The sequence below is a fragment of the Chaetodon auriga genome, chromosome 11 (genome assembly GCF_051107435.1).
Source record: "Chaetodon auriga isolate fChaAug3 chromosome 11, fChaAug3.hap1, whole genome shotgun sequence".
Lineage (NCBI taxonomy): Eukaryota > Metazoa > Chordata > Actinopteri > Chaetodontiformes > Chaetodontidae > Chaetodon > Chaetodon auriga.
The window spans coordinates 16,468,154-16,487,021 of record NC_135084.1 but is presented as its reverse complement, the minus strand read 5'-3'; the positions used below and the strand labels follow the sequence as shown (position 1 = coordinate 16,487,021).

The window sequence follows — 18,868 nt, the reverse complement described above, 5'->3', positions numbered from 1 at the left end:
CGGCGGTGACGCGCGGCGGAGAGACGTCTTTCACGAGGCGAGAGAGAGGCAGGTGTGCGTGCGCGTGGTCGTCTGCGAGCAACAAGATGTGGTTTACACTAAAGTCTGCTTTTCCTACTTCTCACAGGACTGAAGCACGAAGGAAGCAGACGCAGTCGCTCCATCGTTATGACATAAGCCTCTTCTTTCCCGGCTGTTAAGGCGGGTCGTCTTAAACCTGTCAAAGGGGATGCACCATACTGGACTCTGTGAAAACATCCATATAAATGTAAAAATGGGATGAGGTACTTTGATATTAAACCTGCATTAGCTTTTTTTTTTTTTTTTTTTGGTCACTTGGGGGCAGCTGCAACAGGCTGCTAACACAGCGCTGAAATATTGTCTTTTATGACGAGCTTTAAGGAAACACTTGGCTGCACCTGCAGTGGGTTGCAATTTCTTATTTAGGATGGAGTCTGCGTGCTACTAAAATTTTAAGAGTTGCACCAGCTGATTGTTCCAACATAGATGTAGTAGGTGTAAAATTACACAAACTAAGGTCAACATAGCACTGCACTATATTCTCAGGCTAGCAAAGCTGGTATCTTCACTTAATCTGACCATAGACACTAACATTATAGTGTTGGCAAGCATATATGTCGTGTTAGATATCTTTCTAATCAACCTTTCTTTCTTTCATCTTCTCTCTTTTTTTTCCTTGTCAGTCCTGCATCACCCAGGCTCCCACAGTGCCTTACAAAGTGATTTGTTCATGTCCCAGAGAGAATAAATTGGGCAAACTTCGCATCGTGCTGTGCAGATATCACTGTAGGGATGATGGAGGAGAAATTAATTTAAGCATTTAAGTCATTTAAGCGTGACAGAAAATATCCATGAGCACAGGCATACCAGGCCATATTATTAATAATAAATATCAGTGTTAATGTTGATTACATATTTATTATATATCAGTGAAGATAGCTGTTTTGTGGTACACCAACATATAAAAACATGATCTAAGTGATGGGCACTTTGAGGTCTTTGAATAATATATTTTATTTGAGTATCTCTAATGAAGATCTTAAAAACACTACAATCACTCAAGCATCCTGAACATCACTTGTGACTGTTTTTCTGTAATGTGCTAATTGTGCAGCATGTGTCAATTGATTCAAGTGTCCATTGTTGTTTAAATAAAGGATTAACTAACGAACCGACTACAAATAAATTCAGCGCAATATAATTCTCTAAAATACCTTAACATATTCTTACTAAAACAATACATGGAGTATCTTTGTACCTTTAAAGTTCCATTACTGTAAGGTGGTGAGTAAATGTCTTAAATGATGGTATTTCACAGTGTAAGAGCCCCCCGGGGTTGAGTTTCTCTGATTGTCTCAATTTGAGTATCTGTGGTTCTCATTAATGTGAGTATTAAAATGTACATATTTTAAAACCCCTCATCGTCAGCGCATCATTATTTTCCGGGCATGGCAGCGAATCACAATCACTTGTGAGTGTTTACTCTATAGTGAGTATGTAGGCCTGTGCTGGTCTCGGATTAAAAAAAAAAAAAAGAAAGAAAGAAAAACATGTTTGATATTCTACTCTACACTGATTCAGCTGTGGGGAAAGTAATCAATATCAAAGATGTTCAGGAATATCTTTGCTCATAATTAGTTAGAAACTACTTTTCTCAATTGAAATTTTGTGTGCATTTTTCATTAAGTTGAGGATTAACTGCAGTTTTCCTTGAACATGTGATGCGATCATTAGCGAGACTGTGGTCAATTACCTATTTTTCCTGTTTTTGGTCAGTGCTCATCATATGGACAGAGCTGTAGAAAGCTCTCAGCACCGTTTCCCTGTGGTCAACCATGGTGATCTGCAGATACACTGGCACAGATGGCAGCATTGATGACTTTTTAGGATTAATCCCTTATTGTGATGGGAAGCCAGCATTGCTTTTTCTAATATATCACCTCTGACAATCATCTGTCAATAGCAGCGAGATGGCTTTTTGCGTCGTCTCAGATTGAGTGCAGTGAGCTGCCAGATATCGTCAGTGCAATTTGAAGTACTAACAGATAACAGAAGATCTAAGTGAAACAGCGGATGTATCCTTCTGCCGCCTATAATGGACACAGGAGGAGAGCAAACTTGCTTTCTTGTCTCGTGCTTGAACATATCCACAAACCCCCTCCCACCCCGCGTCCCCTCCACCTTTGCATGTTCCTATTAGTTTTTATTACCCTCTAAATATTAGGCAGCACTTGCTCAGCCTTACTAGTGTTTGTCACTGTAGCCCAGGAGGCCTGACCAGGAGGATAAACACTAGGCTTTCATTTCCAACTCCGGACAGCTCTCTAATCTCACCCAGGCCTCAGATTTACTGCCACTCGTAACCAATGAATATAGATGGGAAAAGAGGGCAGTGTGATCCTGGCGTTCTCTCCTCAGCCGTGAAGAAAATATGCACAAGCTCTATAATCTATGGCCGCTGCGTGATGGTGGACAGATTGTCAGGTAGTTTATTGGTGACGATGTTATGGGGGAATAAGCAGCAGTGAAACAAACTCCATACATGTGGTTTAAATCTGAACAGAAGCAGTCTGTTTTGGCAAAATTATGGTTGTGCTGGGGTCTTTGTGAGTATTCGTCCAAACACTCTGCCACCACACACTCATTACTTATTATTCTAATTCATGTTCACTTTATTTTCTCTGTATTTCTTTATCATTTGCTCATTCGTTCTGTCTCTTTATGTGAACGCGGTTGTTGATTTCCTCGTTTCTGTCGGACCCAGCGGCATATTAATTTACTTGTGGGAGTCCTCCTTACAATCGCAATCACAGAAAACAGACACATTGTTCATGAACCAGGTCTAATTCAACTTTCTAACTGGCTGCAGGTTAGAGGTGCCCTTAAATGTCACAGCGCATTTTCCCCTGGTTGTAGCACCACAGTTCAAAATGTGGAAAAGGATTGCAAACCACTTTCACAATGAAATCTCTGTGACATTTCTTTGAAAGAATGCAATGACTGATGTACACAATGTCAGTCTATGTATTGTCCACACTAGTAACAGCAGAATGCAATTTGTAAGTTGCATAGATGAAAAATGTCACAGTGCACATTGATGCTCTGAAGGCTTTAGAATTTATGCCACCACACATACGCAATGACAGAGTGATTTATAAAATATTCGTAGCATGTTAGCAACTGCTACAGATTCCTGCATATGGTTGAAGATTCACACAGGCACGTAGTTGGGCGTCTTTCGAGAGATCTCTCATTAGCTGGAGTGAACATTCCCAGTCGTGGTGCTGTGGGAAATGGTGAGTACTGAATGCTAAACAATAGAAAGACATAGTGAATTGTAAGTTTGATTTTTCAAGCCGAATATATGTAGTTTATGGGCGATATAACTTGCATTTCATCTCTTCATCTGTGGTTAAATACAGGAACCATTGGCCATACAGCTTTATATTTACTCCATTTTGTCCATTAAGTTTTTGTCTGGTAGCTTCATTCCACACTGCAGCTTATCACAGTCCGCCCTTGAGTCCGTGGGTTTGCTGGGGCTAAAATATGCTGAAATGCTGATGTAAAGCTGTTTTACAGACAGCTCGCCAGATCTGTCTAGAGGGACATTTTGACTGACCTTGTACCAGAAGCCTGCAGGGAGCAAGCTTATTCTCAACCATGTAAATGTTATCCTGTGTAAAAGAAAGAAGGGTAATGGAAAGGGGAAATTAAGATATATAGAGAGATGTTGGGTAAAAGCACCATGAGGAAAACAAATGGAGGCTTTCTCTCTTGTTAAAACAATAAAGTGGTGAGAGAGTTCAGCTTCACAGCCGTCTTCCCGTAGGAACACAATTATTGTCATGTACTTTGCATTTGCTTTGCTTTTCTCTTTGATTGTTTCTTTAAAACAAACCAAACAGTGTGTAGAAATAAAGATTGAGATTGTTGTTAGATGTCTAGATCAGGACTTCATCTTCAGCTGCTCAGTTCAATTTGATCTTGTTTGCTACTCTTTTTAGTGTGTTTTTTTTTTTTTTTGGCTATAGACAGAACTAATACCATGACAGAACACCCATTAAACAGCCATTGTATTGTAAGATCATGCAGCACAGTTTCTCAGCAAGGCCTGTCCTCTGCCTGTGAGCAAACATGAATACATTTCAGTAATTAGGGTGTTTTATGTAATGCTTTTGAGATCATGAAGCGAAACAAAATTAGTACCCACCTGTAAACAAAAAGCAACAGTTTTTTTTCAGGGTGGTGTGTGCGGTGTGTCAACACTTGGGCACTTCTGGCAAGAATTGTTCCCCACAGTCCACAGAAATTGCACTGCACGAAATTTCCCCTCTGTCCTGTGGTGGGCCACTATCCAGTCTGCCATATCCAACAGGGATCTAGAAAGCAGCTGACTAAGAACCAAAATAATGGTGTGTGACAACCCAGTGCTTTCGCAGGCCAGTCAGTTGTTTGTTTTTGTGGTTCTGCTTTGTCATCAACAGCATGGCTTTTCTAATCTCTGCCACAAAGGCAACAATACGCTCTGGAAGGTCCCAGGCTCACAGCATGCGCTGCCACAGCCAGGGGGAGGTTTTAGGGGCTATTTCGCCACCAGTCAGTGCTGTGCAGTGTTTAGTCTAGCATGAGACAGCCAAGGGTGAGCACCCGAGTTTTCACACAATAAAGGTGCGGAAGGGGACCAGGCACTCCGGGGATACCACCAACCCACGGGAGAGAAACCTACCACCATGTTCAAGACCAGCTACCTGCGCGAGGTGCGCAAGGAAAAGTATGAGCGCTCAGATGTCTTCGATGAGGAACCTGAGTACTCTGAATCCTCTGCAGGCATCTCAGCCATCCAGGGCTGGGAGAGCCTTCAGGAGCTCAACAGCCGCTTTGCCCGGTACATCAACAGGGCCCGAGTGCTGGAGCAACGCAACGCCGTGTTCCGCAAGCAGCTGGAGACGCTGCAGCGGATGGAAGAGGCCAGTGGCCTAGAGGAGGCCTTCACAGAGCAGATTGAAGTCAACAGGCAGCGCATCCGAGAGCTGTTCTCTGACCGTGCCAAGCTGGACCGAGAGCTGAAAGATGCTTGCCGAATGCTGGATGAATTCACCAGCAAGTAAGAGAGTGGGCAGTGGTTGGTCTTATCTGTGTGGCAAAGGTCAGATTTCTTCTTCAGAGGTGGAGTGATGGAGTGGAGAGATGTTCTCAGAATTAGGAGAAAGTGGTTAAAAAAGAAATCAAAAGATACTTCTCAGATAATAAGGGAACCTGTAAATTAATAGATAAACAATGTCAGGACGGATTTCAAAATCAGATTTATCAATTTACTGGCTTATGACAAGGTCATCATGCAAACTGCTGAAAAATAAATGCATTCTGATTACTGTAACATGTTTGGCCTTCAATACTAGACATCATAAAACAAGATATCGCATAGACAGATAATCTAAATCATGGTAAATTAAAAGGTCACTTCACCCAAATCACAGGGAAAAAGGACTCATTTTCTCACCACTGGCAATATCAATGTCTCTGCTAAATATAATAGAGGTAAACAGAATTTCATTTGTATTGCTCACATAACTGTCAGGCTGGACCTGAAGACACTGAAGACAAGCAACATTTAATTCCAGAAAGAGTCCATGTTACTGTGGATAGTCCCCAGAACAGAACATCAGCAGGTTCAATGGGACTATTTGCTGATTTGTTCCATAGAAAGTAGTTCCAGTGAAAACTGCTCACAATGACGTCCGTGAATTATCCAGAGTAACCAATTCTGTGAGCACCGCAAAAGAAATTCAATTCACTTCAGCCGCACTGATCTGAGGCAGATGTCCCAGAACCTGCAGGCAATAAAACCAAAACCATCTGCAGGTTTTTTTTTTTTTTTTTTTTTTTTCGAATTTCGGTGAACCAAGTGTTTCATTTCACCTATCTACCAAAACAGTGTAATCAGCTTTCTGTAGGCAGCAAAGCCTCAGCAGATTACTGACATGCTGAGAAGAATATTGACCAACTCCGACATGTTTTAAAGATAGAGGTGTTATGTTTCGAGAGAGACGAGTCTAAAAAATCTGTCCCTTCTCCATGTCAGCACACAACACAGACGTGCAGTCAGACTTAAATGACACACAGGTTTTTTAAAGTGTGTATTCCTGCACCATGGAATACTGTAGTTCAGCATGATGATGTCATGTTGAACCTCTTCCTGTGTCATGTTAACACATAACTGAGATGTTTTATGTTCCAGATATAGAAATGAATGTGATTATCAAGAACAGCTACGGGGCACGCTGGAACAGTTGAACAAGGTACTGTATGGACGATTTGTTCACACATGGATGAATAAACGAATGAATGACAGCATTAACTCTGCATCCAAATTCTCCGACATTTAAAGGAGATAACATGTGTACATGTGATACACAAGAGTGTGAAAGTATTTACAGATGATGATACTTTTTAAAAAGTGATGATGAGATTTTCACTGCAATTTTGCTTATTTAATTTTAGACATATTGATTGAAGAAATACAGTAACTTTACTCAAAGAGAAGAGTTCTGATTTGCAATGCAAATGTTAAAAATGGTTTATGATTGTTGAATATAAAAGATTCAATTAATTTCGACTGAACCTATCACAGACACATGACTGCAACATGTCACTGAAGTGTTCTTTGACTGTATTTGTTGAACTCAGTACAGCCGTACACTATACTGTACTTTTCCATTGTTTTTCCCCTCGGTTCCCCTCGGTTTCCTCTCTTCTTGTTTTGTTTCATGCCCTCTCCTCTCCTCTCCTCTCCTCTTGCAGGAGGCTGATGGTGCCCTGCTCAGAAACCTGGAGTACCAGATCCAATCACAGTTCCTGCAGGACGACATCAACTCCACCAGAGACAGACACAAGAAGGTCAGTGGTGCTGATGTTAAAAGATCAAAATTAAACTGAAAGGGAAACTAACTTACTGTGAAAATAGATGGTCTCAAACAAGCCCTACAATAACCAAACAGCTGATACGTTATCATGCAATAAAGATTTTGGATTGGAAGCTATCTATAGTTATGCCACTTATATTGTACTTTCTTTTTGTATATGTATTGTCCTTATCAGTGTATGTCAGTGTTGTACTGACGGTGAAAACAAATTTCCCACTGGGGGCATTAAATCTACAATCTAATTAAATTTTCTATGCAGAATGCAATATGTACCTTTAAAAAGTCAACATAGTTAAATAAAATATAAGATTACAGTAATCAGCTTATCCTCAGTAGCCAAGGGGAGAGTGTTGTGGGCTTTACCAGAGTACATAAATCAGTGTATATTGATGCAAGAGGATAGATAAGGCATGACAGTGAGCAATTGCATTGATGCCCACATTATAGTTATCCTTATCGCTTACGGCTTTTACATACCTGGCCACTGAGAAATGGCTATAATAATTCCTTGTCATCGTTCAAAGCAGCTTATATCTCTGAGAAATCGCTCTTTAAAGGTTACCTTATTTTGAAATTCTGCCCATATTGTTCTTTTTGACAGCATCTTTGACTCAGCGCAGTGTGTTTTGCAGGGATAATCCACATCAAAGAGTATGAGTTCAGAGTATTTCAGACCACAGTGTATGTTTTTCCTTCAGTTGCTTTTGAACACTGCTGACCTCAGGCCACTACTTCCTGAATCACAAGGCACAAAACCCTCACATAGGTGCCAAAAGATGTGCTATGATGTTCCTGGGGCTTTAGCAACAATTTACCTTCTGTGATGTGAGTGAGGAGAGGATTTCAGAGATAATGTCACACTTCTCTTTGCAGGCACTGACACATGACAGGAGAGCACAGGGGAAACACAAAAACTGAAAAATTACCCTTTGTCCAATAAAAACGGCTTATAGGTGCAACACAAAGTTGCTGAGACAAAAGAAAACAAGACAGTTGACAATTAATACATGACTCTGCAATATTAAGACAGTATATCAAAGGGAACTGCTGTTGCTCAATTATGTGGGAAAGAATAGAGAGTTGCGTCACATGAAGATTGGACTTGTGGACCCGAGCTTTGAAGTAATCCTGCAGGGAGAGGAAATATATCTCCTCTTTATTACCGAGTCAGAGATTACACTTGTACAAATGGATTTTAAAAGAAACATTCTTTGCTGTAAAGAAATGCTGGCACCATTTATCAGTGTATTTCAGCTTAATGAAAGCCTTTTATTGGATTCTTTCATTCTCTGAACTCAATCCTCAATAACAAATGTAAAGCAAATAAGCAAGACGTTTGCAGACAGAGCATAAAATGGTTTGCAAAGTTGCAAAATGAGTTTGGGGATGTTTCTCCTTTTGCTGAGTAATATTCTGTTTTCCTTTCATATCGTCTTCCTCTACACAGAACCTTGCAGAGATCCAGACCTATGTAAACATTTTGCAGCAAATCAACCAGACACTTCCCCTTGTTCCCAATGTGTCAGTGGGCATCTCCGAGGTGAGGTCACTAATGTTGTCACTCTGTGTGTGTGTGTGTGTGTGCGCTGCAGTCCCTGGGGGAGAAGATGGTGTTTGCATGTGTGTCAGCCCTGGCTACGTGTCTGGGGTTGATGAGGTTACTGGCTATTCAGTTCAATTGGCTGCCTGTGCCTGCATTTGTCTGTGTTTTGTTGTGTATATATGTGTGTGTGTGTGCAAATGCGGGACACATGGACAGGCCAGCAGTTTGAGGGTGTCAGGACACATAATTGATGTCTGTGCATGCTAATTTTTGGAGCAAAGCAACAAGCATTTGTGTAGCAGACTGGAGTCTTATTTATACAAACAGCTCTGAGAGGGATGCAGAAATTATTCAGCTGGTTGAGTTAAACCTCAGTGGACAAAGGCAGAGAGCCACAGCTCCTGGCTGCTGCTGACATCCAGAGAAAAAGGAAGAAAGGTAAGCAAGGAGGGACTTCATGTTATGGAGCTTATGATCTGTAACTATTGGGTTTTTACAAATGGGTGACAAATGAAGGGAAACACATGATGTGAATCATATGCTTTGGCCTTTTTAGTCTCCAGATAACAGCACATTTGAACAGGTAGATTTCGGACCAACATGTTAGGCAGTGTTGTCCAACACCATCATCAAAAGGTATGGTAGTCCAAGGTTTTTTGGATAAATTGTCTTCCATCCCTCCAATAAAATTTCAGAGAGGTTGTTCTGGTAGCTTGTGATGCTGAACACCCCACTAAGCCACTTTATCTTGTTTATTTCTTTCATTTGGATTTTGGCATCTTGGTAGGTTTTGGCTGAAATGTTATGACAAAATAATTTTTGACATTGCGAAATTGTGAGAAGTCACGCAAAGCAAGGTGTAAACCAGTGAGAGTGGCCATCCAAAATGAATACACATAACCCAGCTCTTCTCCAGTACACCAAGTTTATTCAGAAATTGGTCAGAAATTAAGAAGAAAAATATAGTGTAAAATACTACAAATAAAAAAAGTTTGAATGTTTTTCAAAAGACTGTATATTCAAATCTCTCCCATCCTTAATATTTATGAATAAACCTAACTAATTTTTGTTAATGGTAAACGTTTAATACATGCAAAACATTTTAATTTTGGATGGTACAAACAAATTAAGCTGCAAAGTCTAGAATATTTAACAAAAAAAGGCCTTGTGGAGTTTCTGGAGGACAAGAGAGCACAGCAGTTACGAGAATCCTGAGTATATATGTAGCTTTGCTGGTGACTGCCATGATTTAAAGCAGCTGTGATATTGACTTCATGAGACAAGTCACCTTAATTTCACTTATTTAGCCCAAATAAATGCAGCCGTCAAGCACAGGTGTAAGTAATTGTCAGTGTGTGTGTGTGTGTGTGTGTGTGTGTGTGTGTGTGTGTGGTGTAACCTTCTCGTTGTAAGGATAGGCTGCAACTCTGTGCATGTTCTAACTGATTTTGTGCTGATTGTGTAAAAGGAGCAGGAGAAGCTGCTGGCCCAGAGGAAAGTGCCGGGGCTGCAGAGTCAGCTGGAGGAATATAAGAGCGCCCTCTGTCAGCTGCAAGGCCAGAAACAACGCCTACAGGCCGAGGTGGGTCACACAGTCACCATGACAATGGGGGATGTCATGCTTATTACGGTGTTTTACCACCAAGCTGGTATTTACAGAGAGAGATATTAGCAAGGAGATCTCAAAGGACCCAAATTCGTATTAGTATTCCCATTTGGAGACAGACACCACTAAGGCTCATCCAGACCCCCGTGTGTTTCAAGTGATAAACATGTTACAAGGTTTACATATTCTTTTAGAATGATTTTTCATTTGCTTTTCTCATTTCACTTTATTTTTATGTTTTTATAGTCATTAACTGATTATTAATAATTACTCATTGAAGAGGTCTTCTCTCTGCAGCCTCCACAATGTTGCACAAATAGCTAGATGCTGCAGAGGTACCACTAGATGTCAGCCATGACCACCTTATGACAGCAGGGTAGTTAACGGTTTTGTCAAGACAGTGTTTCCTCACGGGAAATGAGACACAGAACTACTTTAGTTTAATGAAATAAAACACATTCAAATTCAGAACCTGCACTGATTTTCAAAGTTAATGTTTTTTTGCTGCTTTGGTCCCACAGGGTTTGACTGAGGACATATGTCTGCAAGTGTGCAGAGTGTTGTACACCATTTGTCTGTCATGTACCTAGGCTGACTGTGATATTTTTAACCATATTACATTTTTAATCGCATTGTTTTGCAACAGTAAAATAGTTTTATCGGTCATAAAACACTTACTTTGCACATTTTTTTTTTATATAAAAGACTGATGATTTAACCCCTGTGTTATTGGGCACAAATACAGTTCTTTACTTTTATTTAACATTTCTTCCATTCGAAACACATTATAAATTAATGGTATTGGTAATGACGTCCTCAAGGCCCTTGGGATTTCTTTCAATCATAACGTCTCTTCTTTTAGACCACAGCGTTGGAGCAAGCCATCAAAAACACACAGGAGAACTACGATGATGAGATCCAGATGTACAACGAGCAAATCGAATCTCTGCGGAAGGAGATCGAGGAAGCTGAGAGGTCCCTGGAGAAGTACACTAGTGAATGTCGCCACCTAGCCATGTACCAGACATCTCTTGAGAATGAGCTGGAGAGGTACAAGAGGATCATCGAGAACGAAGATAACAGGTAGACTGCCTCCACCACCACCAAATTAGGCCCAGTATAAATGGCTTTAACCATGAAATTAACATGAATGTAGATTGATAGCTGCAGCTGCTGACAGTGCTACTCTTTATGTTTTATTAAATTTAACTGTTTAACTGTTCAGTGGTCATTTAGGTACATTTTATCTCACTACATGGAGGTCTAAACGCTGTTTCATGGCCACGTTCACAAATTCACAAATTCAAAATGTACCAGAGGATCATCTCGTGCCTCTTGACAAGCACTTCTTTAATGAACAACAATAGCGATTTAAGTTTAGAGAAACAGTAGAATATATTATATTACCCAAAATGCCTTAGTGACTTAGGTACAGAGGTTAGATCTGCTTCAAATGACATTGGCGGTACGTACAGTTGTAACCAGATTAATGTACAGTGCAGAATCAGCCAGCAGGTGGCACTGTGTGACAATAACGTTTTCTTCTAGCACAACAACAAGCAGAGTGGGTTTTTGTCATGTCAGATGAGCTATATTGGTATTATGTTCCCTTTCTTGACAATGCAAATTATTGATTTCCTCACCAGATTTCTCTGCATAGCAGAACTGTACATGGTCGTTGTATGGCTGACATTTCACTGCTCTCCTTCCTGCAGGTTGAATTCAGCGATAATTGGCACTCCCATTACCCTGTTCACAACTAATTATCGCTACACTCACACACCCACTGCATCGAGCAGGGGGAGAGGTAAGGGCACATCACAGCTGGTTAACATTGAGAATCACTTTGCAGTGCACATCCAATCAGCTGCAAATGTTGGAGACAACCACACTCTTCCTTAGAAATTCAGTCTCACACAACTAAGAAAGCTCCTGACCTTTATTGTATTTAGCATCCGAGAACATTTGGCTGCATTGGTGCTTACGTAATTTTGGTTTTTAGTTCAGGAATTCCAGCTTGTTCACTTATGATCTTACTTGTGTCCAGATATCACCCAGGCTATCCAAGATATCACCAGCATCAAGCCCCGCCAGAAGAATCTGGCCAAGAAGGTCCTGAAGAAGAAAGAGCTGACCCCGAAAGATGTGATGGACAGTGGTCAGGAGGAAAGAAACGGGGGAGCTGCTGGAGAGGCTCCAGATGAAGAAACAAAGGGGAACCCTGAGGAAGTTCAGGAGGAGAGGGTGAAGAGCAAAGAGGAGAGATCTGTTCTCACTGGAGTGTCTCCACAGGATGTCCCAGATGGAGCTCAGATCAGCAAGGCCTTTGACACTCTTTGTAACATCGTCAGAGACAGAATGAGGAAGTACAAGAAACCTGAGCCAATCGCTGACTTCTACACCAAAGGTCGTTATGTTCTTGTAACCGGTGATGGCAGCTACCCAGATCCCTGCTTCTGCACCTCCACACCATCAGCCGGCCACATCTTCGTCACTATCAGAGATGGAATGATGCCTCCCTATGAGCCTTATGGACGTAGCATGCCCTCTCCTCCCCCTCCTCAGCCCATGATAACCCCAAGGCCTCTCAGTCCCACCCTGCCAACTAGTGGTGGAGGAGCAAAGGAGGATAATAAGGGTGCAAGAGGTAAGGATGGAAACGGAGGTAAAGGTAAGCACAGAAACGGAGAGCCTCACCCTCACCCTAAAGATCCAAGCCCAGTCCCTCCACCCTCAGGCCCTAGCTCCGGCCCCAAAGATCCCACCCCAGCTGCCAGTCATCCCAAGAAAAACAGGGATGACAATGGGCCTAGTGGACCCACTCCAAAGCCTGCGCCTCGTGGTGCCAGCACCAGTTCCAGCTCCAGCTCCAGCACCAGCACCAGCTCTGGCAGCTTTAGCCCAGACGCCATGAGCTACGAGAAGGTGGAGGTGGTGGAGTCTGTGGAGAAGTTCTCCAATGACCGTAAGGTTAAAGGTTATGAGGAAACTTCTATGGTGGTGGAGACCATGATCGAGAAGTCCAGCAAGAAGAAACATTGAAACCACGTCACCTGACATAAGATTCATTCAACTCCACCAGGGTCATACATGGTTCAGGTCCGCTAACCAGAAGACGATACGGATGTTGGTATCAGACTACATAAATACCACTGTTCCTCAAACTGCTGTAATAAGAACAATGTTTTTGTCTCTGAGACCAACCATGCTTGAAGACCAACTACACATTCCTGCTCTGATATTCAATGCTCTTCCATTTGCTTGCAGTCTCTGGTCTTGCGTCCAGAATACGTTTTGCTGGTTCCATAAGTACTGCTGTTGTTGTTCGACTTAACACTCATGCTCATGCTACGAGTCCTTTACTGTCTGAAAACTTGGGACAATGAAAAACAAAGCTCCACGCCACGAATAAAAATTGCTAACAAAAGAAATAAAAAATGAGAAGTTGTGCCACCCTCTGAACTCTGTCTTAGAACTCCAACTTTCCCCTTTGAGCTCATTTGTTCAATTGGATGCCATTGCCTGCCCTCAGCACAATTTTGCTGTGTATTAATTTGCTTTGATATATTGATTAATAAAAAAAGATTAAGACATTAATTGATGCCTTGTTCTGTTTTCTTTTAGCAGACACTATGTACCTCACACATATTCAGTAGGTCATGATACCACTTATGCATACCTGTGTGTAGTCACAAAAATGTTATATGTATTGTATGTATAAAATGCACATATCTTGTGGTGTACTTAACAGTATCTTTCATACCCACCCTAGATAAGAAGTCTGAAGCACTGCTGCATCCACAGGAAACTCATTTGTTTTTTGTGGCCTTAAGTAATTCACAATGTCCTCTCCAATTACTGTGGTATGATCCAATCTGTCTCCAGAACAGACAGAAGTGGAAAGACAGGAAACGAAAAATTACAAAGACGATCCCAATATGAAAGAAAGGATGAACAACAGATGAGGATTTCTGAGAAATAATACATTTTTGATCTCATTAAGCTACAGTTAGATACTCACTGCCAGTGATATTGACTTTATAAGTCTATTATTACATTTCCTATAAACCACATTGCAGATTACTCAACAAATAGCCTACTTAACTCTCCATTTTTCTTTTCCCTCTCTGCTATTAAACATAAATCAGTGTATTTTTGGCCACTTGGTAGTGGCAGAATTGAGATGGTGGTACTGATCACTACTTGTCTCAAACGCTGTGTCTTATTGCAGAGGAGTTTCCGAAAATTATTTCTACATTTCTCATAAAACATGTTGCCTTCTGCCATAAAGTAGCTGTCATTGTCCTTGGATGCTATCAAGATGTATTTCCCACAAAATCCAGCCAGGTGGCAGCAGACATTCCTCTAAATGGAGTGAGACTGGGTCTTCTCCACATGTTCGACAGATTTATGTCAAAGATGTAGCACCTTTAACCAAAACATGTGTCTATAAAGTGAAGAATACCTTGGTGTAAGCTGCTCAGGCTCCACTTTTTAGGGGGAATTTTCCCTTTATTTTACAGCACAGTACAGAATGAAAGACACATGGGGAAAGACTGAAACTGGGGAGGGTAGACTGCTGGGCCACCAGGATGCTGCTTGTGCTCCACTTTACAGAATATATCTTTTAGACAGAGACAATTTTACTCTCTGTCTTTCTCAATGTTTTTTTTTTTTTTTTTTGTCTTCCTATAAATGTTTTCAACATTTAAATGACAGAACGGCAAGTCATTTTTACTCATTATGTTCTGTGATGTGTTGCAAATCACTCAAGTGCTTAACAAACAGCTGAACAGATTTATTATAGTATACGTCAAAGATTATGAAATATGAACCGAGGACCACAGGCTGCAAAATGAATCACATATCCCTTTCCTTGTTTATATAAACAGTGCATGTCACATAAAAATATAAACAGAAAGAAGTATCACTGCTCTGTTTGCAAGATATTAAACTTTAAGTAGAATGACACAGAAAATCATTTACAGTCACAAACTGTACAACAGTTGGCAGAAGAGAGGTGCAGGGCAGTCAAAGCAAGAGCATGAAAGAGTGGATCATATTTGGTTTATGTACAGTTCTGTAGAGTGTAAAAATTCAGTTGATATAGTTTCCTTTCTCTATAAACAGATTATTAAAGGTTACACTTTTATCATGATTGGATTACAAGAAACATTCATTGAAGGTTGGGGGCTAATTGAAACACTTGATAACAAAAAGCAGAGTGAGGAGGGGAAAAGAGGTAGACAAAAGGGAGGATAACGGAGAACTGAGGAGATGCAGCGGGATTTAGAGAAGGATAGAGCGAGACTGCAGAGAGGGAGAAAGATCAGAGAAAGTGAGAAAGTTTGCAACATGCAGGTGATTTTAGTTGTTTTTACTCAGCAAGCTCTTCAGACTTCTCTCTACAGCCTCATCCAGCTCTTCCTCCAGCTCCTCCTTTTTGGACATCGCAAGTTTGGACTGATAATCACGCACTATCTGGTCTATATAAGGGGCACTTTGTGTTCCGTGCAGCATCAGAGTCCACTCCTTCAGGACTCCGCGCTGTGGCTCCTCGCCCTGAAAGCCCACCTCCAGGACCCAGGTCCCGCGGGGATCCTCGCCCCAGGTGTGGGTGGTCATGAAGGGCCACTTGTCGAAGCCCACCTTAGAGTCGTCGTCACGGGGCCTTCTGCTCAGCAAGATGGACTTTGTGCCCATGGGCGAGGTCATGTTGATGTTGAGGTCGCCGCGGCGGCTGGCGTTGACAGTGACCACCGCCTGAACGTGCTCCAGGTACCGGACAAAGTTGTCCTTCCCCTGGCAGGCTTCAGTGTTGATGGCCAGCACCAGCTTGTTGCCAGATTGGATTTTACTGGAGGAGGAAAAACATTTTGAACAAGTTAAAGCTGTGTTGCAGAGAAGTAAATAACAACGTTAGAATAAGCAAAAGTCAAGTAAAAAGAGTCAAATGAATGAGACAGAATACAGACAGAATATCACCAAAGTTAGATGGCTTCAGGCATCCCAGAAGACTGAGAGAGCAACTGTTTTTGTCTACTTCCAGCACAATCAGCCCAGCTTTTCTTTGAATGCTCCAGCAATACAGTGCTTGACCTATTTTTCCTATGGAACCATCCAACCCTGTCAGAGAATCAAGCCTCTTCTTGAATCCTCTTCCTCATCGCACAACAGCAGTGATGATTGTCATTTCTGCCTACTTTAACCTGCAATTTATCTCTACAGGAAGAAATAAAATACTCTGCTATTTGGTCACCTTTTATATTTCATACCACACGTTTCACATAATGTTCTAGATGTCGGCAGAAGCCCCAAAATACAGTGGGACCATAGGCAGACTGCTCTTTAAGGTAAAGCAGGGCTGGATCGGGTGCATGGTGGCTGCTGGTTCTTGCTGGGGTGGTGCAGAGTCTGCTGAAGGGAGGAGGAGGTGTCGCAGCAGGTGCACGTAGAGGTGCAGCTACAGCAATGGCTGCAGGGTTCGTGTTTCTGGAGCGAGCATCTTGATGCTGCTAACTCTGCTGATGTGTGGCTGTGGCTCAGGAGGACTGACTCTTCACGCTCTCTGCTTCGTTGGCTGCTTCATGCAGGTAAGCTGCCGCACTTTGGAGGAGTGGTCCAAACAGCCCACCAGGGAATATAGAACCATCCAGTAGCTCCCATTGGGTAGCTTTCAAAACACTAATGTGCAAAGTAAAGCTTGAACAATGTGCAATAATGCCTGTCCTTTGCTCCTGATGGACTTATACAATTTTACTGTGAGATAGTGTTTGTTATATTGCCAGCTGTAAATATGAGGCCCTTTGTCAATAAATGTAATGTGTAACATGCCACTGTTACATACTGGACCACCTCTGGATTCTAGCTCCCTTTTGGTACAAGAGATTCTTTTTCTTTTTTCTTTGTCACAATGGATTTGTTCAGAACAGAGTGTAAAAGCCGGCTCGTCTTGGTATTGTTGTTGCTTTGTGGTTGGGAAGACATACTGCTGTTCTCATTTCTTTGGGTGATGGAAGAAAGAGTGAGAACACAGCAGGGCAGGGGTGGTGGCCTGAGGCTACGAGGAGGCTTAATAACATTATTAGAGGCCGAGGCAGCGCCGCAGGCGGTGGGAAATATGGAGGGGGGGCAACGCGGACAAGACAGAGAAAGTGAGCAGGAGAGACATGTGGAGCAGTGCTCAGTTTGAAAAATGACTAATGGGGGACTACGCTGTGCACAGAGAGGTGAGTGCAGCGGTGAGCATCTAAAGGGCTGATCAAGCGAATTACTATTCCCAGAAAAACAGAACAATTCACAGTAGGGTGTTTCACAGTAAGTTACACCCGACAACACACATTGAGACATAAACAAATATTAAACAGCTTTTTTTGACCTTTAAAACAACATGACTCAACATATGCAGGTAGCATTAAGAGCCATCTTCATTTTCATTAAAAATGTTATGTACGTTTAATTATTATCATTAGTTTATTAGTTTGCATGTCTGTGAGTAAAACTACATCTGGAAGTGACTGTTCACATCTCACTTTTGACCCCAAAATGATTTTGTGCACAGCAGGTGCACAGTTCCCATCAGATAATGTGCAAGAGTAATTACAGCAGTCGGTCATAGAGCAGGGAGGGGGATCCCTCTGAAGGGCAGGACCAGTGGAGATTAAAAACAACCCCACTGCACAGTGGGGCACTGTGTGCCAGCTCCTCTGATAATGAGAAGTTCTCCTCCAGCTAAGTAAGCCACAGCCAGCCAGAGCAGCTATCAGATCAATGCTGAGCAGTGTGTTTGTGAGCACAGCTATGCTGGTGTTTATTGCTTTTCTCTGGCGATACACTATCATCAGAGGTGGGCTTGTTGTAATTATATCTCTACCACAATAGAGGCAGCAGAAGCCCTGCGGTGCTGCTGTGGAAACAGTGAACTGATGAAAAATAAGACACAGCCAGCGACACAGTTTTTAACACACAGCTCAAAAATGGCTTGAAAAGAGAGACACTACCTTTATGAGCAGTTATTCTTTCAGACATTTAAGGTTTATCCAAGTCAGGGAATGTCTAAAGTCACAACCAAGCTGGATAAGAAGGCAAGTCATCTTTATCATTTGCATGTGATGTGAAGGCCACATGATTGTTTAGGGATGCTGCTATTTCATCCGGCACTTGAGAGAGGCGCACACACAGGCACACTTTCACACCATGCTGTCGTGACTGCCACACCTGTGGAAGGCTGATTAGAGACTAAAATAAGGAATTGGAGGTGTTGATGGTTGTGAAAAATGCAGACGCACCGTATTCAGTCTGCTTTTTTATCTTCACCCGCACATTGACACTCTCACAATGCATGTGGACGGTTAGGTCGCACACATCTACACACATGAATGCCTCCACCTGGAATCCCTTTCGAGCCATCAGTCAGTCTAATTGACAGTGTTTCCAGGGCACGCCATGCTGGGCCTTTTGTGGCACTCTAGTTAGAGCGAATAAGAGGGCTTGCCACGGGAAACCAACAGGCATCACACACGGGAGCTCAACGCCTCAGGATGTGATAGATGGATGGATAGCAGAGCCCTTGTGAGGTGTGCAGAGGGGGACAGGGGAAGGAGGGGAAGAGGAGGTGAGAGTGAAAAGGAAAGGATGACAGAGACGAAGGCTGGAGGGCCTGAGGAGAAAGTGAAAGCAAGGCTGGAGACAGATTGGTTTGATGTCTTCCAGCCCAATGATAAAAAAAAAGCCCAAATATTATCCATAACAAACAATACAAATGAATTCAAA

General features: G+C 42.1%; 2 protein-coding genes across 2 annotated transcripts in view; one reads left to right on the top strand and one right to left on the bottom strand.

Annotated features, from left to right (window-relative positions):
* The first annotated feature begins 4,754 nt into the window (after positions 1–4,754).
* On the top strand, positions 4,755–13,366 carry bfsp1 (beaded filament structural protein 1). Its single transcript, XM_076742352.1, has 8 exons — positions 4,755–5,128; positions 6,263–6,323; positions 6,826–6,921; positions 8,395–8,487; positions 9,959–10,072; positions 10,959–11,179; positions 11,812–11,903; positions 12,144–13,366. Exons 1-8 carry the CDS (start codon positions 4,755–4,757, stop codon positions 13,136–13,138), a joined length of 2,046 nt encoding a protein of 681 aa, XP_076598467.1. The 3' UTR covers positions 13,139–13,366.
* A 1,507-nt stretch (positions 13,367–14,873) lies between these two features.
* The window catches only part of pcsk2 (proprotein convertase subtilisin/kexin type 2), a 28,854-nt gene continuing 24,859 nt past the window's right edge, over positions 14,874–18,868 (bottom strand). Inside the window, exon 12 of the mRNA XM_076742353.1 lies at positions 14,874–15,953. Within this exon, the coding sequence (XP_076598468.1) occupies positions 15,464–15,953 (490 nt within the window). The 3' untranslated portion in view covers positions 14,874–15,463. The remainder of the gene's footprint in view (positions 15,954–18,868) is intronic.